The sequence below is a fragment of the Schistocerca serialis genome, chromosome 10 (assembly GCF_023864345.2).
Source record: "Schistocerca serialis cubense isolate TAMUIC-IGC-003099 chromosome 10, iqSchSeri2.2, whole genome shotgun sequence".
Classification (NCBI taxonomy): Eukaryota; Metazoa; Arthropoda; class Insecta; order Orthoptera; family Acrididae; genus Schistocerca; species Schistocerca serialis.
In genome coordinates this window covers 212,770,435-212,795,281 of record NC_064647.1, presented here as the reverse complement: position 1 = coordinate 212,795,281, position 24,847 = coordinate 212,770,435, and the positions used below count along the sequence as shown (strand labels likewise).

Here is a 24,847-nt window from a genome sequence, read left to right as displayed (position 1 = left end):
TGTCTGTTTCTCCAGGAGACTGATTTCCATCAATCATATGCCCCTGAGCTACGAGGCTATATCCTACCCAAAAAGGACAACCTGAGTGGAGAGAGAGCTAGAGAAGGCATAGGTATTTTGTCAGTACTGACTACCACTCATCACCACTCTCTCTTACAGCGACTTTACAAGCCGTTGCCATATCAGTACATGTGTGTCATCCATTTATGATTTGTTCCCTTTACTTGCCCCCACATGATGTGCTCAATGATGAGGCCCCAACCAACCTTATCATACAGCTCCCCCACCACTTCGTCTGTGTTGATCTTAATGCACACAATGTGCTTTAGGGCTCTGCAACTACCTCTCCCAGGGGTAGAACAATTCAGAGGATTCTCATGTTTCATGGATGTACTTGCTAAATTACAGGACAGAACACACATTTCTGCATAGCAACTTGGTCATCACTTCCATTGATCTCTCACTCAGTAATCCAGCTCTTGCTCACACTGCTCAATGGGAAGTGGTGGATGACTTGCATGGAAGTTATCAGTTTCTGGTCTGGATTCGTCTGTCAGATGGAGTGGAACCCGAAAGAAAACTGCTGTGATTCGTGCTTGGTACAGCAGACTGGACACTTTGTAGCTAGTTGGCCCAGTTTGAACATTATGCCAATGTCAAGGCAAGGATGGATCATAATACCAAAGTGATCCACCGTGCCACTGCATCATCCATTCCATAGACCATGGGACAAAAGAAAAGACAACTTGTCCTTTTGTGGAGTGACAAAATGCTGCTCTGCAATCAGGATTAGGTGTGCAGCTGCACGTGGGTTGAAGGTTTGATAGCCTTTTGGGTGGCTAGGGCAAAGTGTCGCTGAAGAGAGAGCAAGAATAGGTTGTGCCAATAGTTCCTGAACACCATTAATCATTCCACAAAGAGTTGTGTTGTTTGGTAGACCATCAGGAGAATTTGTGTGGGTGGAGGGAGGTGCCCCATGACTGCTGTAATGGGGAACGGCACGCTCCAAACCGTTCCACGGAACATTGCCCAGGCCATGGCAATCTGTTTTGCCATAGTTATTGTAATAGCCAGTCAAGATTCAGGTTTCCAGTGCCATAGAGTGGTTGCTGAAAGGCATAGTATGGACTTCTGGTCCACCACTGATGAAGATTACAACTGCCCATTTTCGATGTGGGAGCTGGATTCTGCATTGTCTGCAGCTTGTGACACGTCCCCTGGCCATAACAGAATCCATTATAGTACACTGCAGCGCCTCAGAAGGTGCACTTTTTAATATTGTTTGGGCGTCGGGTCAGTTTCCTGACACATGGCATGAGGCAATTTTAATTCTTTTCTTAAAACACGAAAAACCGCACATCCCCGAGTAGTTACTGTAGTGTTGCCCTCACTAGCTGTGTGGGAAAGATCTTGGAGTGGATGGTCAACCTCTGCCTTGTCTCAGTCTTAGAATCCAGGCACCCTCTTAGTCGCTTTCAATGTGCGTTCAGGAAGTACCACTCCACATTTGATATCATGGTCCTACTGGAGGTGGCTATACAACAGGCTTTCCTATGCCGACATCACCTTCTAGGTATATTTTTTGACATTGAGAAGGTCTACGATGCTACTTGGAGGCACCTTATCCTCGAGCAGCTTCACAAATGGAGTTTTAGTTATTGCCTTCCCATTTTTATTCAGTCCTTCCTCTCGCTACGATATTTTAGATACTGAGTTGGTGACTTGGAACAGTAGATAACCATTTCGAGTCATAAGCTGAAATGGAAGAAAAAATGTACAGTGTGCTGAAAAGAGTGTTTGCAGTAGTGAAGAAGCTAATGCTGAAAGATTCCGTTCAATACATAATGGTCAATTTATAATGTCTCTTGAACTTACAGCCGAGTTTGACCTTTTTCTCACAGAGCACATTGAATGATATGAAATTCCAGGGCAGGGACATACAAGTTATCTTTCTTCAACAATCTGTGATGAAGTAATAGAGCTTTTTTCTGAACAAATAAAAAGAATTATCATAAGTGATATAAAACAGGCGAAATATTTCTCTATAATAGTAAATTGTACTGTGGCTATTTCACATATTGATCAATTATCTTTCATATTAAGATATGTGAATGAGAATGGTGAACCTCTTGAACATTTCCTTCCGTTTTTACTAAACCCGGGACACAAGTACGAAAACTTAGCTGAGGCCGCACTGAAAGTCCTGTCTACAAATTCCATTGATATTACTGACTGTAGAGGCCAGTCAAATGACAACGCAAGCTAGATGTCAGGAATCTATGCTGGTTTGCAGGCACGCATTAAACAACGAAATCTGAAAGTGCATTATGTGCCTTTCGCAGCACATTCTTTGAATATAGTCGGCACCAGTACTGCAAGCTGTTGTCAGGAAGCATGTTCATTTTTCAGTGCAGTGCAAAACCTTTATAATTTTTTCTCTGCTTCCACAGATAGTTGGGATAAACTTCTTTCTTTCATGAAACCAGGAAGCAAAACAGTAAAAAGTTATCAAAAACACATTGGTCAGCGACAGTGGGAGCGTGTGTGTCTATATGAAAATTGGGAGGGCGTTATCAATGCTCTCATATATATTGGCAATAATATGTTTGAAAATCACTTGTGTGAAATGAGGCTTCAGCTTTATTGAATCAGCTCAGCAGACTAGAAACAGTATTCATGACGATAGTTTGGAAGGAGATACTCCAGAGATTTAATAGTGTAAATCTGAAACTGTGTAAATATTGATACCTACTAAAATAGTGCATGAATTATATGAATCACATGTAGGATTTGTTGCATCTATTCATGGCATGTTGGACTAGTATGAAAATAAATCCATGGACATTTTGACTGAAATAGGCCATGAATGCACCTATAACAGATCACGAAAATGCAAGCTTTATTATGATGAAGAAGTAGACTCTGAAGAAGTTTTTCTGAGTGGAAGGGAAAAATTTAGAGTCGAAACATTTCTCTCAGTACTCGACAGTTTGTAGGTTGGTTGGTTGGTTTGGGGAAGGAGACCAGACAGCATGGTCATCGGTCTCATCGGATTAGGGAAGGATGGGGAAGGATGTCGGCCATGCCCTTTCAGAGGAACCATCCCGGCATTTGCCTGGAGTGATTTAGGGAAATCACGGAAAACCTAAATCAGGATGGCCGGACGCGGGAATGAACCGTCGTCCTCCCGAATGCGAGTCCAGTGTCTAACCACTGCGCCACCTCGCTCGGTGACAGTTTGTACTCCGAATTAGTGATGAGGAAGGAAAGTTATAGGGCACTGTTGGACTGCTTCACAGTTTTCAGTAACCTTAAGAATAGTTCATCTGACAATATTGCTGAATGTGCAGCAAAATTCCAAGCATCATATGAAACAGATTCAGAGACTTCCTTCCCTAGTGAATGTGTACATTTCGTGGAACTTTTGAAATCTTCTGCGATTAGTGATATAACGGTAGCAATGAGTAAATTTTTACGAAAATAGAGGTTACAGTCCGTGTTTCCGAATGTTGACAGTGCTCTTAGAATATTTCTATGTATGGCACTTACAAATTGTTCAGCAGAACACTTCTTTTCGGTTCTTAAAAGACTGAAATCGTAGCTATGTTCTACATTGTCTGAGGAGAAATTGAACGCCTTATCCATTCTACACACCGAAGCTGACCTAACTAATAACTGTCTGAATTATGAAGATATTATCAACGAGTTTTCTGCCGTCAAAGCCAGACGTAAACTTTGCTTGACTGGTGAGTTTATCTATTTACTCATATTAGTTTTAAAAATTTAAGATTATAATGTGATTTTTATTATAACTTAGAGTACGTTCATTGGGTTTACATACTATTTTACAATTGCTAATGGCAGAACGCGAAACTAAACCTCGTTTATGAGGAAACGTGGTGGAAGGCGTCTGACAATACTAAACAATATCCGAATCACCCAGGATGCTCGGCACTGTACAGTCAAGTCATACTGATACTGTAGTATATTACAACTGATGTGTATTCTTGGCACCTGCTGAAATGTATAATTATTGTGGAAATATACGTTATCAGAGAGTACGCCCAGATGAAAAAGTGTTAATAAATAACGTAGTGCAGTTATGTCGATAAATACATAAAAGCTTTGCTAATATTGCTAAAAGAGCTATGGTGAGAGAAGTAGCTGCAGTACAAAACTGTTCAGCCCTTACATGGATTAAAGGTATTGTGTACACTTATTATGCAGCATCTAGCTACACAGACCGTAATGCATGTTAACTATTAGATTGGAAATGAAGTCCCATGCTTCTTGACAGAGAGTAGGGGAATGATGCGGGAGACCCACACCGCGCCATACTAGGCAAGTTCCTAATGAAGCCGTTGCTTTCCTCCGACCATAATGGGGATGAATGATGATGATGATGAAGACAGTCATCTCGGGGCAGGTGAAAATCCCTGACCCCGCCGGCAATCGAACCAGGGAACCTGTGCTCAGGAAGGGAGAATGCTATCGCGAGACCACAAGCTGCGGACAATTATTAGATTATAAAACAAATTTCATTTTTCCACAGTAGTCCATAAAATTATGTAATAGCAAATCCAGTTCTATGTTTGTTCGTCTGTATTTCGTTATTAGTTTGTGCACCAAAATCTTTATTTCATTTTCATTTCTTACTCTCTCCTGCAGATTCATGTGGGTCATTCCATGTCAGTTCAACCAGCGGCTCCAGCTCATAGTCTCAGATTTGACTGAAATTCAGTACACTAATTCTACATGTGGAACACTCGTGTACAAAGTATTAGTTTTCCCTGCCAATTAGTTCCAGAATTATGACTTGTGAAAGAAGGTGGTGTGACCCCGAAATTGCAGCCCGCATCTGGCAGTCTCTCTTCAGACCCAACTTCAGATCTTAATAACTTTGGAACTATTTCACACAGTCCAGTGATATTTTTATAACCCAGTAACATCTGTTTTGAGAACAAACTCCATGAATCAAAACACCAACAACATATTTCTGAGGGAAAATAAAAAATTCCAAAATTTGATTAAAAAAATGTAATACCTTAAAAGTTACATATTGTAGGTGCCCTCTATGCCAAATATAATTCACTCAAAAAGGGTATAAATTTTTTTGTGGTAAGCTTAATGTGGCCTAAACACACACAGAACTCATGTTGCCCATATCAGTCACACAGAGTTACATGCACACGAAAATACAAAAATTTGATAAATTACCGGAAAAACATGGATTTTCTAAGTGTGGTAGCACAAAAGGGACAAGTGGTATCCAAGCCAAATGTCACATGCTGCATAAGTAGACCATAATGATATATATCTCAAAATTTCAGCATGTTATTGCAAGACATTTGTGTACAAAAGTTGACAGATGTATTTGGTGATGTGGCCATTGTTCCACAACACAATTTTGTAAAAACACATCGTAAACTGTTCTGCCTATTCTTATCCTCTCCCACAACTGTTTAATCCCTAGGCAACAACATACAGACAGATTAACACAACCTATCATTAATGTTTACTGCACTTTAACTACTAAAAATCAGTTGATTGTGCTTCGAACAGAAGTTCTCCCACACTTTAGCTACTGTACTCTGTACATTGAGTGACAAATTGGACTGTCTTCCTGACACTGTGGTAGGAACTGGAAATGCCATAAGAATATGTTCAAAAGAAATCCAACACCTGTCTGCCAAACGCGGCCAATGAAATGATCTTGCTCGTCCTGCTGGTGCCATGAAGTTCACAAATACATCACCTTCTGCTTCACAGCACTGTGCAACACATCCTAAGTACCATTTGTCATCATAAACAGCAGTAACATAGCAACCTGGTTATATGTTGCTGCTTTTGCTTCTGAATCCTGAGTCAGACACACTGTGAAGACACATGTTGTGCATGAACCTATAGTTATAACCGGACAGTCTGCTCATTTGCACATTGTCAGAGTCTGCTGGAGAGAAGTGATGATGGCTCCTTGTGCCTGCAACAGTTTTAATGTGTTCTAGTCTGCTTTTTAGCAACTCTTTGACTGATTTCACCTCATCTTTCGAAACATAGAATGATTGTATGCCAGAGATATTTTTTCTGCACCCAGGTAAATAATTGAAGAGGTGTTAGAATGTGACCTTCTGTAGGGTGCTGCAGACTACCTCGTGATGCCATGCACTTAATGGTAGCACCAGTACCATCACATACATTTTAACCATGACTTGTTGTGAAAAAATTCCATTCTGCGTGAATCTGAAATCATGGTAATGCATGCATAAATTTTTGAGATTTTTACAGTTTTTGCACTGACTAGCTGCCCCATCACTGAAGTATTTCACAAAATGTATGTGAGGCAGCTTGTTTTTCACATATGCCATGACAGTGCAAATGTGGGAATGAACTGCAATGGCATCATGAATTAAACAGTCACTAAAAATGCACAGGTTCATGACAGACACATCACCTGATTTACCTCTATAGTAAATCGCAAATGGCTGGAGAGTTGCTTGACTGTTGTCCCAATTATACCCTTGGATGGCATCTTGAACTATAAATGCATAATTTTCAGAAAAGTCTAGTATTACTACAATTTCATTTTGTTTCAAATTATCTTTACAAAACTGGAGATAAGCCAATTGTACTGTTGCTGTGAAGCTATGTGTGGTCAGTTTGTCCGTTTTTTGACAATACATTTCAACAAAATCTTCCACTGTACTTTGCTTTGTTTCAAGACTTGTGTGATCCATGTGTGTCCATTGTTTATAAGAAACTAGTTCATCGTCATCCATAAGGAGTTCACCATACAGTTTGTTATTCAGGTGTTCTGCAGAATTTGCCTTACCAGGACACTTTTCACACCTGTGTATCATGCACTGGTAGGAACTGATGTCGCACACTAGCAGCTTCATTGCACCTTTGTAATCCAGAACAGAATCCTTTATAGCAGTAAACATCAGCGTAGCATTTTGATGGGTCTCACATACACAAACATTGTGTGTGCCCCTTGCACTTACAGGCACAACCCATTTTGGCCGAAGATTGAAAAAAGATGAGAAACCTACTTTGGTATTGGAATACTTTTCCTTGAATTCTACATATAGCTCTGATATGTTGCATAGCAACAGTCTTTTTTGCATCTGTACATGTACATTTCCCATTTTCACCATTTCATAGTCTTTTTTTTTTTTCAGGCATTATTCGGCTGTAGTCATTATTTTCATAAAACTCCGACACTAGCACTTTTATTTCTGAACTCAATTGCTTACCCTGAGCCAGCTGAAGTTGTGGAAGCACTCCTTGGGTTGCTTTTATTTTCCTAGCTTGCTTTACTATATATGTAGACACATTGAATTCCTTTGCAGTGTAGTCAATAGACCAGCTGGAAGGTGCAAGCTACTTTTTTCTGACATGTGGATATGGCACATTTTTCTTTCAAATCATGCACAATTTTGTCCAAATCAGAGCATTTCTGGCATGATTTCTGTTCCTTTGGAGCATATAGTTCTTCCTCTTCTACCATTAGTGTGTCAGCTATTTTGTGTTTTAATTCCATTTGAGCTTCTTGTAGTTTTCTTCTACCATAGCTGGGCCTGTCTCTTTTCCCAACTTTGTGTGTCTTCATGGGGGACAAACCAAGAGCAGTCACTGAAGTATATAATTGTTCATCCGCTGTGGTTGTAGGTGGCTGATACTCTTCATCACTGTCATGTAAATTACCAGAATATTCTTCATTTTTTAGCAGTGTAACACACCTGGAACATAACTTTTGACCTGGTTTCATGTTAAGTCCCATGCACTGATTCACTTTCAATACTGATTTTATATCGAATATCTCTGAGGCTACACTTCACTGTCTTCTCATGAATCCGAAATGGATCAAAACAACTTCTTTGTAGGAAAGAATACTTATCCAGAAACACTTTGATATGATGATAACAAACACTAAAGTTTCCTGGAACTGTACTTCTTGTGCCCACAGGGTGTATCCCGGATCACCATAGCAACAAATCTTGGTCCAATTCATCCAGATCATACAGTACAAAGTGAATGCCACATTTTGTTCCGTATTTTGTTTTATGACATTCAGATGCTTGTGCTCTACCAATACTGCAACTTGGATGAACAAAAGCAGTACTAGTACACTCTTCTGCCTCCATACTGACTTTCCACAACAGTACTGACCAGTCTGAACTAGAATCTTACAAACATGAGTAACCTGTAATTGTTGCTTGTTTCCTTTGTTGTTCCTGCCTAACAATGACTCATTTCTGTTGCCTAATGGGTCCCAACAATTGCTGCAGCTTTATCTAAAACAAGCTGTCTGCATTATCACTATTACTTGCTAAATCATTTTAAAAGAAACGTAACCAAATACATCTCTGTCAACTTTTATTGTACACAAATGCCTTGCAGTAACAAGTTGAAATTTTGCCACATATTGTATTATGGTCTACTTATTCAGTGTTTGAAATTTGGCTTGGATATCACTCGTCCCTTTTGTGCTACCACACTTACATGTTTTTCCGGTAATTTATCAAATTTTTGTATTTTCGTGTGCATGTAACTCTGTGTGACTGATATGGGCAACATGAGTTCTGTGTGTGTTTAGGCCACATTAAACTTACCACCACCACAAAAAAAAATTATACCCTTTTTGAGTGAATTATATTTGGCATAGAGGGCACCTACAATTACCTTTTAACATATTTATTTTCCCTCAGAAATATATTGTTGATGTTTTGATTCATAGAGCGTGTTCTCTAAGTGGGGGGGGGGGGGGGGGGGGTCTGAAAGCTGTATCATTCAAGAATCAAGTTAGCCAAGTTGGCAAGCAATTCTTTTTATTACCATAACCGGTTTCGACAGATCTACACTCTCATCATCAAATCTTGTAACATTATTATTTGTAAATGTTTGTTACAATACTGAAAGTCTCATAGTGATATTGCCTCAAATAAAAAGTGACAGGAAACACCAGTGTGTCATGGTGTCAAGCAATTGGTGTATGCTGTGACATCAGTAACCTGTTGTATGTTTTAATTGTACATTACTTTATTTGTGATAAGCTGGTGTTTCCTGCCATGTTTTATTTGATGCAACATTAATATGTGCCTTTCAGTATTGTAACAAGTATGTGCAACTAATGTTAAAAGATCAGATTTTGACAGAGTAGATCTGTTAAAACCGTTCATAGTAGCAAAATTAATAGCTAGTGATCTTAGGTAACTTGATATTTAAAGAATAATACAATTGGATAATACGACTTTAGTCATGGTAATAATAAAAGAATGGTATTACCTATTTCAATATTTTCAATTTTCTGGACAACAGTTTATATCTACCATAAGTGAGCTTCAAAAAAATAGTATAATTTTGCTGTAAGTCAGGCAGAAGTATTCCATTGTAAACAAAGATATGACTGAACGGAAAGGAGGCAGTTAAGTGATGACCCAGTGTTAATACCCCACTCCTCTGTTATTGTAGAGGCTATGGCTTCTCTGTATTCTGACTAGTTGCAGACAGCATATGATCTAAATCCAGACATTCAATTGGAATCTTTTAAATTTTCCTTGTTGGGTTGATTAAACTGAAAGCAAATCATTAAGGAAATTCTCTCCTATCATTCTCCATAGGGAGTTGGGCAAATGTGCAACCCCATTTGAATAAGCCTAACTTGTGTTTGGTTTCTTGAGGGGCAGGTCACACAGCCTTACGCGGAGCTCTACTGTAGTTGACATTTGCAAAATTTAATGGTTACTTAATTAATGGTTATTTAATGGTTACTTAATTAAAGAGTGTGAAGTTTCATTTGAAGAAAATGTGGAAAATCTGGGAGTAAGCATTAACATATGCTATTTAATCAGCAAGCTAAATAAGTGAAACTAATAGACCCTGGTGTAAATTTACGTGTACTGACGAGAACTGCATGAGGAATTCCCAGAATTGAATTGATAGGTAATTAAGTGTACCAGTTTAGAACATTTGCAGAATATCTATCCTTAATTCACATAGTAGGCATGTAAATGCTTTCCGATTCACCTTAAGTTCACGTACATAAACATAATGAAATGCTAATAAATAAATCCTGCTGCTATATAATCAAACTAAATAGAAATTCAAATATCACATATCAAGAATATACCATGTCTGAATGACTATAAGCCTGCCTAATGGCCTTCAAAAGATGAGTCCAAAACTTGAGTGAGTGTTTCTATCACTGAAAGCAGCAGTAAATTTGACATAGCCTGAAACACAGGAATCATGTCTGTTAGTTGAAGCTGTGCAACCTCGTATTTTATAACATTTCACGCCTCTCGCAGGTGGACTAGCACTTAGGGCTCCTGGTAAGAATGATTCCCGATGATGACTGACTAGAAGTGGAATTGCACTCGGTGTCTCATGGCCTGTGTAGCTATGTAGCCCACAAATTCTCTCCAACATTTCACAAATATAACTCAAAAGATGTATTCTTTGATGCTAGTCTCTCTCCAGCCATTTAGATCTACAGGCCACATGCAATATTGAAGCAACAGGTTATCAGCAGTCAGGAAGCCTAGGTCAGTTGCAAAGTCTGATAGAAAGAAGAAGGTTCTGCTGCTAGGTAGTTCGCACTGTAGAGGCGTGGGCTAGCAGTTGCAGGAAGTGTTGGGGATTGAGTACCAGGTTACCAGCATTGTGAAGACTAGTGCAGGTTTGGCTCAGGTGACTGACAGCATTGGGGAATTATGTAGGAATTTTATGAAGGAGGATCAGGTAGTGTCTGTGATACAATACGAACAGTCAATGTCTATCTTCAAGAGTTGTGGGAACCGGGGTGATGCAAAACTTTTACTGGTGTGTGTATTTTAAAAAATCTGTTATCTAGTATGTTGCATTACAAACCGAAAATTTTCTATTTTCAACAAGCTGCAGCTTTTTCCAAATAGCTAATTCATTTGCTGATCAACTTCTATATCCTTTGCCATTTTACAAATGTACTAATGACTGTTCAAGAAAAGAGACATTTAATGCTGTATTCTGATAATTTGTATGCATTGAACGTGGTTTTCCATGATGCTAACAACATTTTGCAGGTCAAAGTACAAATTAATAGATAAGACTAGTGTATCTTATTAGAGTTACGTTACATAACAATATGTATTCATACTGAAAATGCGTACTCCCATTGAATACATTTAAAGTAAGGTGAAACAATTCTTGCTTGACCACTGCTTCTATTCTGTCTCTGAATTTCTGAAACACCATAATAAGTAAAACTGATTTAACAAATATCGTTCATCATATTTTTTTGTATTATCCATATAACTTTATCTTATCATCTATAGTAGGAAGGTTGTGGTAGAGCACAAATAATTTTGGAGTAAAGAAGACCACTCACAGAAAATGGGAAGAATTGAGTTGTGAGCAGGAGTGCACGTAACCCCCCTCCCCACACACACACATAAATTCATGTTATCACAGCACCCTCATCCTGCACTGCTCTCCACTGTTGGGAAACCCATGCATCACATACATAGCCTGTGCACTTTCCACACCTCCCTCCCACATTCCTAACCAGCAAACTGGCTGTCTCCCTCCATGCTGCTCGTTACTCTCTCCAAATCCTCTGCTGCCTGCTGCCTCTCTATCTGTATGCCCTACCTCCCCCCCCCCCCCCCCTCCTCCCCCATCAACTGCAACCAACCCCACCCCAGTCCACCTGCCAAACTGCAATCCTGGCATTGTACTTCTGGAGCACAGAAGTTTTCGTGTGTATGGAGAGAGAGGGGGTGGGGGGTTGTTCTCTTGCCCAAGAAAGGATTTATTCTGAAAGCTGGCTAGTTCTCTCTCTCTCTCTCTCTCTCTCTCTCTCTCTCTCTCTCTGTGTGTGTGTGTGTGTGTGTGTGTGTGTGTGTGTGTGTGTGTGTGTGTGTTGTCAATTCAAAGTTTCTGCTTTTCTATGAGTAATCTCCTTTGCTCCTAAAGTATTTATGTTATTATTTGCTTCGACTGTATTGATCCTGTATTTGCATTTGATAACTACTGTAATTATATCACATGTACAAACAATGCTCTAAAAATAGTTTACTGGATGAAATAAATTTATGGAATGAGTGGTGAACAAGAGCGTCTTTCCATTTTGATCAGAATTTCTGATAAAATGCCATTTTTCTGTCCTGTATCTAAAGGCAGCTTAAAAAAAAGCATCAAGTTTGTAGAGAAAAAAAAGATAGAAAACTTAAGTCCCCCACCAACCAAATCACGCATGTGTAGAACAATGAAGACTGGCTTGTCAGTTTCCATCCAAGAATGTTAAATTTGTTGAAGCTTCAGCCATATAGAACAAAAACTGAAATTCTCCTTCGAATACAAGCTAGAATTCCCCATCCATAGATCTAGAACTTTTTGCCTACTTTCTTGTAGTGTATGCTTTGTTTGCAGTTTGTTCTTTGTAATTTGTCTTCAATTATATTTTTCTTACAGGAGAATGTTCCAGAAGAACATGAAAGTCCTGCCTATGAAGAAACTGAAATCAGTCATGATGAAACTGAAAACAGTCATGATGAAACTGAAATCAGTGAAGAGCCAGTGAGTAACATTAATATGAGCAAGTATGTTTGTTAACTTTTGGAGGATATTTCAGAAACAATAAGTAATTTTATCAAGAAAGGAGAAAGAATAAATTACCAGATATCTTCAGCTCTTTAGTTAGCCAAACATTTTTCAGTAACTTTCATACAGTTTCAGTGTGTGTGAAGCTTTATTTTCTTTAAATGTGGGACGATTTTCTCTAGTTCCTGTGATATTATTTTAAGACTAAATGATGTAATGCCTTTTAAGTGGTTGTCACTTTTGAGTATCTTACTTAAGTCTTAAGTCAACAGGGTTGCATTTTGTACATTTTATGGCCAGTCATCTTGTGTGGTTCCTTTTTTCGTGTTGTTTAGAGAATGGTTTAACCTTTTTTGTGATGTGACCACTATTTGATTTCATCAGTCTGCAATGACATTGCATCCTTCTAGCCTGTTACTTTAGTCCACTCTCGGGCTTTCGTGGCATAGAGTGAAATCACGTTAGCAACTGCTGCCATAATCCTTCCACTTGTAGCTATGTGTGGTCTCTTGAGACAAATCATACAACTTACTGCTCTGTAGATGGAATTGGAAACATTTTGTGTTGGATTCAGATTAAATCTTTGCTCTGAAATCTGTCTAGACATAGAATTTGTTTAGTATGTACCACTCAGAGAAGGGAATGATTGATGTATTCTGTGTTTTGTTGCTGCTGATCACCACACAGTGAACCAAGATTTTTGTCCACTAAATGTGATGCCCACTCCATCATCTCAGGTGTGCAATATGACTGAGGCTGTCCACTATTTACTATTTGAGGTGCCAGTGAGCTTCTGACCATAACAAAATTGAAGATTTGCTGTCATAGCATAATGGTTTGTTTTCCAACAAACTGATATTTTTCAGTGTAAAGGGTGTGGGCCTGCAGGCTGCTTTCCTTTGCTGAGCCATAGAAAAAAATCATCTCCGTCTATGTACATAGTCTGAAAGCCATCATATGTTGGCTGAAAATACCTTGCACCACTTGTAGATAATAGTCCGAGGTAGAAATGACTGACTGTATGCCTCCATGTGAGCCCTAATTTCTCTTATCTTCATGGTGCTTCTGTGAAATGTAAGGTGGTGGCAGTATAATTGTTCACCAATCATCCTCAAATACCATTCCTCCACTTTTTCTCAGTAGTGTTCCTTGAAAAGAATTTTCCCTTCCCTCTTAGGATTCTCCTTTAAGTTCCCAAAGTACCTTCCTGTTATAATTCCAAATTATTCACCGAATTAGAATTTGATGACCTCTTTGTATCACCCTACTTGTGCATGGATCAAACCTACTGGTAACAAATCTAACAGCTTGCCTCTGAAATGCTCTGATGTCTTTGTTTAATCTATCCTGGTGGAGATTCCAAACTCTTGATCGGTACTCAAGAATCGTTCACAATAGTGTTGTATATGTTGTTTTCTTTACAGATGAACCACACTTCCCAAAAAGTCTCCCAATAAACTGAAGTCGACAATTCCCTTTCGCTGCTACACTCATTACATGCTCGTTCCATTTCTTATCGCTTTGCAACGTTAGGCCTAGGTATGTAATTGAAGTGGCGGCATCAAGCACCACACTACAATTGCTATATTTGATCATTACAGGGTTGTTTTTCCTACTCATTGTAATAACTTACATTTTTCTACATTTAAAGCTAGCTGCCATTCATCAGATCAACTAGACATTTTGTCTTAGTTATCTTGTATCACCTAACAGTCACTCAACAAAAACACCATTCCATACTCCACAGCATCATCAGCTAAAAGCCGCAGATTGCTTCTCATCCTGTCCATCAGTGATGATATTCTTCATTCTGATGAACACTTGAGATGTTTGGGACAACATACTGGGTTCTATTATTTAAGAAATCTTCAAGCTACTCGCTTATCTGGGAACCTGTTCGTGTACCTTTATTACCAGTCTGCAGCAGGGTACCATGTGAAATGTGTTTTGAAGATCAAGTAATATGGAATCTGCCTGTTACCTTTCATTTGTGGTTAGCAAGATGATATGTGAGAAAAGGGCAAGCTCAGCTAAGCAGAAGCAATGCTTCCTTAATTCATACTGATTTGTGGACATAAGATTGTCTCCCTCAAAGGAATCGAGTATATTCCAGCATATAATATACTTAAGAATTCAACAGCAAATTAATTTAAGAATATTGGTATGTAATTTTGTGGGGTCATTTCTTGCATCCTACTTATATATTAGAGTCACCCACACTTTTTCCCAATCGCTAGTGATATTGCCATGGACAAGAGATTCGCGATAAATGCAAGCTAAGCAAGATACCAGTGCCCTAGAGTACTCTTTGGGATTCCACCTGGACCTGGCAGCATATTGGTTGTCAATTCTTGCTTGTCAATTCTGGCACTGGTTTCTCGAGGCCTGTTTCTATGTCCTCCATATGGGGTTCTGTAAGATGGTCAAACAATGGTATGTTTGTATGATCATGTATGAAAGATTTCTTACACAAAATTTAAAATTTCAGCTTTCCATTTACTATCTTCTACTGTCACACTAAACTGGTCAAATAATGACTGGATAGAGCCTTTCAGCCAATTGACAATTTTATGTAGGACCAGAATTTCCTTGGGTTCTCGGCAAAATCTTTTAACAATGGTAGCTGATATATCTTTCATGCATTGTTCATTTTACTGACACATGAATCTCTACTGACTCATCCCTGTCATCATTACACATTTTCTTTTGAACCAAAAATGCAACAGTCTTTTCTTTCTTACCATATCCTGAATATTATTACTGAGCTACAGTGGATGTTTTCTATCCGTAATCCACTTATCCGGCACAGACTTCTCCAGAGTGTTATTTACAACCTGTTTTACTTCTGCCCATAATTGCTCTAAACTAATCAGACTGGAAGTAAATGGTGTCCACTCATTGTATAAGTGGGATACTAACAACTGCTTTCATGCTCTTTCTTACAAAAATACTCCCCCGGTGTTGTTTGATGGATTTATTAATTGTGGTAATCATCATTGTTGTGATAATATCATGGTCACTATCCCTGCCTCTATACTGACACTGTTGATATGGTTAGGCCGGTTTATACCTACAATATCTAAAATATTTTGAATGCTTGTGAGCTGTCAGATTAGTTGCTGAAGATAATTTTTTTGAAAATGGGTTCATAAGTACTTTGCAAGACTGCCTGTCTATACCCTCTGCAGCAAATCCATGGATGTCCCAGTCTCTACTCAGAAGACTAGTCCCCTCCAACTGTCGTTTCATGATATGGGTGTTAACTTGCTACTGCCAGGGGGACGCCACGACTTTAGGATCACAGGTTTGCTTGAAACGCTGTACACCTGTAGTAGACCATTAAAACAGTATAATGTGGAGATAAGAAGTGGCATTTCCAAGAAATTCAAAAGAGAAGTTTTACACATATGTTACGTGGCGTACGTATCTGTGTGTAGATGCTGGACTTTGGAGTTCATGGTGTTTAAGTGTTTAGCGTTCGAGCTTCTTCTGACAAACATGTGCGAGGCAATGGTTCGATTCCCACTCAGACTTAATTTTTAACCTTTATTTTTTCATCACTGCTCATTTTATTTAATTTATGACATTTCAGAGGTAATACAATTAAAAAAAAAAAAAAAAAAAAGACTGTCGAAAAGTAAACAATGAAACGCATAGGGCTTTTCAGTCATGATTTACAAAATCCCTTATACTTCCAATCTGGTAAGGTACCCGGAACTACTTTGCACATCAATACTTCGAGCTGCAAACACAGACTCTGGCCCCATCTGGCAGTTAACCTGTGTAGTGGTGAAACGTTGCTAATGTAGCAAGAACAAATAGTGTAGATGCAGTTTTTTTAAATATCACAGAATTTACACTCCTACTATGAAAATTAAGTTTCAGCAGGAGTGAACTGTCACCTCACACACACTAATCTTACAATGCTCAAATACAAACCATATAACCACCATGAACTTAAATGCCCATCACCTACACACAGATACGTAATCCACACAATAGGCGCATAAAACAGCTCTTGCGATTTTCTCAGAATTGCGACAGTATTACTAATTGCTCATTATGTTGTGTTATGGCCTGCTAAAGGTGTACAAAGTTACCCATGATCCCAATGTCAGGGCCTCTCTTTGTAAGAGTAGACTTTCTTCGAATGAGTCTAAAAAAGTCAGGGCATAATTGAATGGCGGGTAAAAATGTTCAACAGTTAACTTGATTTTACGTAGAACTGTAATATGCATACAGATAACTTCACTGTCTCGCGCAAATATGACCTCAGTAGAGACAACATTTTTGCCGACTGTAATAAACACTCCTCCTGCTCCTCCTTTGGCATCTAATCTGTCTTTCAGGCATATATTCGATGACTTCCTAAATATTCCCAAGCTTTCTACTTCAGTTTCAGCCAGGTCTTGGTCCTGAGAAAAAATTGAGTGTGACAAATTTCTTGGAGGGCAGTAAATTCGATAACTTTGTTACAAATACTTTGACAATTTAGTGATAATATTTTAACAGTCATAGTGTTTTTACTCTGCATGCGGTTTGACTTCATTATCTGCATGTGGATTGGCAAGTGTTCATAAGAGCGCTTCAAACTACTGCCTAGCCATCTGCTATGTACTCTGCTACCCCAGTAGCTGGCTCCTTTGTGTAGTGCTCCCCTTTTCTATCAGTTATTCACCTGGTAACGTAGGTCTAGAAATCAGTCTATCAAATCAGTTCTCACGTAGTGGGTTTCCGTTCCAATGATAGAAAAAAGGAAGGAAAATGAACTGTACTATTTGTATGTAGGAAAACTGCAATAACAATTCACGAGGCATGTGGAGGAACTCTGTCTCTTATCTCAGGGTAGCCCACTCTGTCTGTCTCTACAGGAGACTAATTTCCATCAGTCGTATACCCCTACTAATTTCCATCAATCGTATACCCCTGAACTCCGAGGCTATATCCTGCCCAAAAAGGACGAAGTGAGTGGAGAGTGAGCTAGAGAAGGCATAGGTATTTTCGTAAGTACTGACTACCACTCATCACCATTCTCCCTTACAGCGACTTTACAAGCCGTTGCCATACCAGTGCAGGTGTGTCATCCATTGATGATTTGTTCCCTTTACTTGCCCCATGTGATGTGCTCAATGATGAGGCCCCAACCAAACTTATCATACAGCTCCTCCACCACTGTGGTGATTTTAATGCACACAATGTGCTTTGGGGCTCTGCAGCTACCTGCCCCAGTTGTAGAACAATTCAGAGGATTCTCATGTTTCATGCATGTACTTGCTAAATATGGGATAGAACACACATTTATGCATAGCAACTGGGTCGTTCACTGCCATTGATCTCTCACTTAGTACTCCAGCTCTTGCTCACACTTCTCAATGGGAAGTGGTGGATGACTTGCATGGAAGTGATCACTTTCTGATCTGGATTCATCTGCCAGATGGAGTGGAACCCGAAAGGAAACTGCCGTGATGCATGCTTGGTAGAGCAGACTGCAGACTTTATGGCTAGTTGGCCCAGTTTAAACATTGTGCCAATGTCGAGACATGGGTGGATCATAATACCAAAATGATCCACCAAGCCACTACAGCATCCGTTCCGAAGACCCTGGGACAACAGAAGAGGCAACCTATCCCTTCGTGGAGTCACGAATGTCACTCTGCAATCAGGATTAGGCGTGTAGCTTCGCATAGGTTCAAGGTTTGGTAGCCTTTTGGCGAGGGCAAAGTGTCACTGAATTATTCGAGAGAGCAAGAACAGGTTGTGCCAACAGTTCCTGTACACCATTAATTGTTCCAGAAAGAGTTGTGTTGTGTGGGAGACCATCAAGAGAATTTGTGGGAGTGGAGGGAGGTGCCCCACGACTGCTGTAATGGGGAACGGCACTCTCCAAACCATTCCACGGGACATTGCCCAGACCATGGCAACCTGTTTTGCCATAGTTACTGCAGCTGCCAGTCAGGATTCAGGCTTCCAGTGCAATAGAGTGGTTGCTGAGGGGCATAGTACGGACTTCTGGTACACCACTGATGAAGATTGCAACTGCCATTTTGCATGTTCGAGCTGGATTCTGCATTGTCTGCAGGCTACGTCCCCTGGTCACAAAAGAACCTATTACAGTATGCTGCATCACCTCACAATTTCTAATACAGTTTTGACGTCGTGTCACTTTCCCAACTAATGGCATGAGGCAATTTTAATTCCTCTCTTAAAACCTGGGAAAGACCGCACATCCCCAAGTAGTTACTGTAGTGTTGTCCTCACTAGCTGTGTGGGAAACACCTTGGAGTGGATGGTCAGCTGCCGCCTTGTCTCAGTCTTAGAATCCAGGCGCCCCCTTAGTCGCTTTCAGTGTGGGTTCAGGAAGTACCACTCCACATTTGATATCATGGTCCTTCTGGAGGTGGCTATACAACAGGCTTTCCTATGCTGACATCACCTTCTAGGTATATTTTTTGACATTGAGAAGGTCTACGATGCTACTTGGAGGCATCTTATCTTCGAGCAGCTTCACAATTATGGTTTTCATTGTTGCCTTCCTATTTTTATTCAGTCCTTCCTCTCGCCATGATATTTTAGATACTGATTTGGTGATGTCCTGTCTGATTGCTTTGAGCAGGAGAACGGTGTCCCTCAAGATAGTGATAGTGTGACTGTCTTTGCAATAGCTATTAATTGCATTACGTCCATAGTGTTGTTTGTTTGTGCATGACTTCTCTGTTTTTGCCCTTCCTCAGGCCTTGCAACAACAGGTCAGGTGCTACCAACTCTTCGACATTTGGATGAATGGGTCAGGAGAGTGGTTTTAAGTTTTTCACCAAGAAGTCGTGTGTGTTCTTTTTAACTGTTCTCATTCCATTTTAAACTTTCCTGAGTTGAGGATAGGTATTGAATAGAATTGGGGAGAAGAGGAGTTTGTGGCACAACTTGACTAGAAGAAGGGATTGGTTGGTAGGAAATGTTCTGTAGTGTCAATGGGTCACCAGTTTAGTATTGGAGGGCAGCGTGGAGTGTAAAAATCGTAGAGGGAGACCAATAGATGAATTCACTAAGCAGATTCAGAAGGATGTAGGTTGCAGTAGGTACTGGGAGATGAAGAAGCTTGCACAGGATAGAGTAGCATGGAGAGCTGCATCAAACCTGTCTCAGGACTGAAGACCACAACAAAACACGAGTTGAGAATGAGGGACACTTTCCTTACTTTCAAAGACATAGTGAGTTTTCTGGGCCTCATATTTGACTTTAAGCTTTTGTGGTTACCACATCTTCAGGACCAGAAAAAATGAAGTATTTTAAAATGTCTTAGCCACAGTACATGGGGAGCATACAGGACTTGTCTGCTCTGGTTTTACAGGGCATTTATATGATCTCGGTTCGATTATGGGTGCACGGTGTTTGGGTCTGCGAGACCCTCTTATTTAAAAATGCTAGACTTGGTGCACCATGAAGGGATTCGGTTGGCCACTGTTCTGAATAGAACAAGCGCCCATACCATGCGTCTGTGCTGAGGCTGGTGTACCGCTGCTTCATATCAGGTGATGGCTACTTAGGGGTATGCCAAGCATATAAAAGACCATCCACACCATACGCACCCATCTACCATACTGTTACTCAGCCCCCACTAGAAAGGCTTTTTCGTAACCAGCAACAGGCAACGAGGCCCTGTGGGATTTGTGCACAAGATTGCCTTCTAGAGATGGGTGTTGCTGATCTTCACATCCTACTTCGCGGTTGGAGCAGATTTCCACCTTGGCTCCTACGGAGGCCTAAACTTAATTTAGACTTGACCAATTTTTAAAAAAGATTGGATATCAGATTATACACTTCAATCTCTGTTTCTTAATGTTTTAGATACGCATCACAGTTTCACCATAGTGTACACTGATGGCTCCAAACAAGGGACTTCCCTTGGTTGCTCTGTCGCCTTCCGGGCAAGTATACTGTGTTCTCAGCAGAGCTCCATGTGATCCTGAAGGCACTGGAGTATATGTGTTGTATCCGGGGCAAATGGTTTCTCAACTGCTCTGATTTACATAGTGTCTTATAATCGTTACAGAACCTGTACCCAGCTGAAGAGTTCATATGGCTGGTAATGACAAACTGTACTTGATCCAACAGCAGGGTAAGCACATGGCATTCTGCTGGGTGCCAGGTCATATAGGGCTATGGGAAAATGAGCAGGCTGATCGAGCTGCCGAGGTGGCCTGCCGAGGACAGGATGTGGCACAGTGTCCTATTCCCTTGCAGGCTGTCATTTCTGCACCACACAGGAAGTTGTGGGATGAGGAATGGCTGGTGGTGCCGGCCAATAAGCTTTTGTTGAGGAAGTCAACAACCTGGCCATGGTGTTCCTCCTGGCAGTTGCTCAGGCAGTATGAAGTGACTCTCAGACGACTTAGAATCGGGCACTGCCCTCTCACACATAGGTTTTTACTCTGACGAGAGGATCCCCCATCTTGTGATGCTTTTGACATGCACATATCTATTCACCATATTTTAACAGAGAACATTTTATACCATGGTGCAAGAGCAGAAGGAAATATTGGTGAGGATCTGCCCTCTGTTTTAGCTGATGATGAGACAAGTGTGACTAAGGTTTCAAAGTTTTGTGATGTGTGTGGACTCTGGCCTAACATTGTAGGGTCGAGGTTTTAGTGTGTTGCACAGTAGCTGGCTCCTCCTTTTTTCTTCTTGCAGTCAGCCAGCCACATACATTTGCTCTGTTGTTTTAACTCCTTATACCACTTTCATCCTGTTTAGTTAATCTTTTAATATTGACACAATACTTTGTTCCATGCTTCTGTGTGGTTACACACATAGTTTGCCAATTTTTTTTATCTTTGTTTTCTGTGCTGTTTTATCTTCCTGTTTTGTGTATTTTACCGACACTTCATCTCTGTGCGTTTTTATGCAGGCGCTGAAGACCTTGTTGTCGTGTGCCCACTACAAACATCTCCACTCATAACAATAAACATAAAAAGTAAGTCAGCTGTATGCGTGGGAGGAGAGCACGATACATACCCAGAGTTGTGACGAATTTACTGTACAATAACACACAGTAATATAACTGAGATTACAATACAACTTGAACCCACAACTGGCTACCGCCTGCTTAAGATTCAGGTTCATGTGTAATCAGAGTATTGTGGTACATAAGTATATCAGACCACCCTATATATTCTTGACAGCGGCAATAGGTGTTGATCTGCAGTGTATGGGAACTGAAGGAAACTTCGGAAGCTGAGACCGCTAAAAAAGCAGTTTCGACAGAGCTGTGGTGTTATCATTGGATCTTCTAAATGATGAGCAGTAGTTGATTGGGAACGTGATTTACAATCATAACTTGATAAATTGTCTTGTAACACAACCTACAGAATTATAATGTACCTTATGCTTTAAAATATTACAACATAAGGTCCATCAAGAGCTGCAAGTCATTTCACTTTGAATATATACTTTCCACTTTCATTAAGATCACCACAAATTGTCATGAGAAATATAAAATGACTATATACAGAAAAAATATTACTGTATGATGCTGATTTCAAGAGTCCATGTTTACCACGAGCGGGACTACACAGAAGTGGTACAAACATAACAACAGCCACTTAACATCCACCAGCTGACACTGTGGTGGTTGACTGGATTATCATCTTGTATACAGCATAAATATATATAGGCATAATTGCACATAATTGTTAATTCATTATTAAGGACCGTTTTTAGTTACATTTATATATAATTCAGATTAGAGAACTCTAGAAATTTTATGTACAAGTAAAGTACGTAACCGATAAATTTTTATAGGATAAAAACATTTGACATGTATTACGTAATGAAGAAACTATTAGGCTCGTAGTATGTTAAACAGAGACAAGAACTTAAAAAGAAAGTTATCTCCAAGGGAGGATATTAGTAATACAATTAATCTGTGTCATCTTTGTCATTTATATCTCGATGCCCACAATTGTTTCGATTTTCTCATCATAATGGCTAGACAATATATTTGATCTTTTTAATTTTTATCTGTTAAGAAATAGTGCTCTACACACAACATTATATACAAATTGACATTATAAAACAGTAATATAACTTATTTAATGCAATTTTAACCATAGTAATAGGTTGTTCATCTGGATTGCATAGGTACGTCCAATGCCGGATTTACGTGTAGGCCTACTAGGCAAGGGCCTAGGGGTGGCACCTTAATGGGAGGTGTCATTTTTTCCTCCATACTCATTTTAACCTTTTTACATTTTAAAATAAGTGCACTTACAGATGACAAAAATTTTTGATATGGTAGTTAAACAGCTAGCTAGTTTAAAAAAGCCTTAAGAATCAAATTTGACAATAAAAGCTTGGAAATATACGTAGTTTACTTGGTGACTGAATGGAAATTTAACATTGGATTTCTGTCTGGTATCATCTTCATGATTGTTCAAAAAATTTAAGGTAAGCTGTCAGGACGGCAATTTACAATACAATGTTTGAAATGTTATTATTCCGAGAATGTTGTGGGCTTCTGCTTAACCCTACCATATACTCCCTGTGAAAATACCGAGATCCCTGAAAAGCTGTGATAAACTAATAAGCAGTTTCTTAAATACTGTAACATGTATAGGCCTTTGTATGTAAAACTCGACTCTACTTAAATTTCTTGTAGAAAGTACCAGGAAGTATCAAGTCAGCCCTCCACTACTGTAATTAATGTGGAAGGTCTGTGTTCGTCAATATCTGAGGTTTGATTTAGTGACACCCTTTAACAGAACATGTTGATACTGGAAATGTTTTACATTTTTAAACAGACGTTCATACGAAAAGAACATAAACAGAATATCTAATAATATGTGAAATACACTTCACAACAGTTTAAAAATTTTATTTGTTTATTTACTTAGTTACTTATTTTGGCGAAGAAAGAAGAAACCAACTTTCATTTGTCTCATTTATTGTGCTGTAGCCTGCATGATATCAAAGTTCTCACTCTGTGCAGTCGAATAGTACATGGCATTGCAAATTTTATATTATACTTGTTAACTAAGCTTTTTTTCATTGAGGAAAGTTTATTTTTATTTTATGTTGCAAAAAGGGGCATTTGCGTGTACACATAACAGCAGTGTTCACACAAATGACAACACAAAACATCAACTACCAACATTACTTAAACTTTGTAGTCTGTCTTCTCTGCCCACAGAAACCGCTAAAATGTTATAAGAATAAGTGGGATAAGAGTCTATACAGCACACCTCAGTGCAAGATATTGCAAAAATTATTTGCTTTTTAAATTAGAGACGAATTCCAGCCGGCAGGTGTGCTTCTACAATGAAATTAAATTATTCTGCATTGTCGTTCTTTCATAGCACAGCTACGTTGAGTAATCCTGAGTTGGTAGGTTCATCACTTCGTGTTTAAATAAAAACTCTTTGTGCTTGTGTGCCGTGTTTAAAGTAAAAAGCTTTGTGCTCATGTGCAGTGTAGTACTGTATGATTGGAACTGGATACAGTTTTTCTTTCTTTCCTCTTACTATTTTTTTTTCTTTTGTTTTGACTGTTGGTTGACTATTTTGTAAGTGCCTTAACATGAATAACAATGAAAAAAGAAAACGTGCAAAATTAAATGGGGTGGCATTTCAGAAATTATTGAAGGAAAGGTGAGAACGAGAAGCCAATGTTCTAAAAATTCTTGGCGGAGTAGATAAATTTTTCGCAAAAAATTGTTGCTGGTACAACTTCAAGCTCAAGTAGTATGGATGATATGTCTGGTTCTGCAACTGCTATAAAAGAAGGAAATACAAACAAAACAAAAGTTAAAAATGAAGAAAAACAAATTCTTTCTGCTTTCGAGTTTCACGAAAAGCTAAGTGTCAAGTCAGACATTACAAAAGGAAATAATCTCGTTAGTGTTTATCCTGCAGACTGGTGTGTCAATGAATCAACAGTCAACACTTTCTTGCAACATGGCACTAATCAAAATTGTAATGGTGATTTTTCTAATTCAGGAAAATCAATAGGCGATAAGGCCACTTATTTGAACAAAAATGTATTTTATCGTAAACTTTTAAATGGTGAATCACCTTCGCTTGATTTTCTGGTATACTCCTGTAGCAGTAATGCTATTTTTTCTGCACCTAAACTGTTCAGTGGTAAGGTCGCGATTGCTACTAATGCTATTGCAGATTGGAAAAATATTTCTAATATTTCATCTCATCATGAGAAGTCACATGAACTCAAAAATTCTGTGTTATCACTCTTAACAATAAAAAAGTCACTTGGA

General features: G+C 39.2%; 1 protein-coding gene across 3 annotated transcripts in view; it reads left to right on the top strand.

The window, feature by feature from the left end:
- LOC126425171 (uncharacterized) overlaps nucleotides 1–24,847 on the top strand; it is a 286,674-nt gene that overhangs the window by 18,229 nt on the left and 243,598 nt on the right. For 2 of the 3 annotated variants that reach the window (XM_050088124.1, XM_050088122.1), the window contains exon 3: nucleotides 12,451–12,555. The exons of the other annotated variant lie outside the window; for it this stretch is intronic. In XM_050088124.1, the coding sequence (XP_049944081.1) occupies nucleotides 12,451–12,555 (105 nt within the window). The remainder of the gene's footprint in view (nucleotides 1–12,450; nucleotides 12,556–24,847) is intronic. 3 annotated transcript variants of the gene reach the window in all.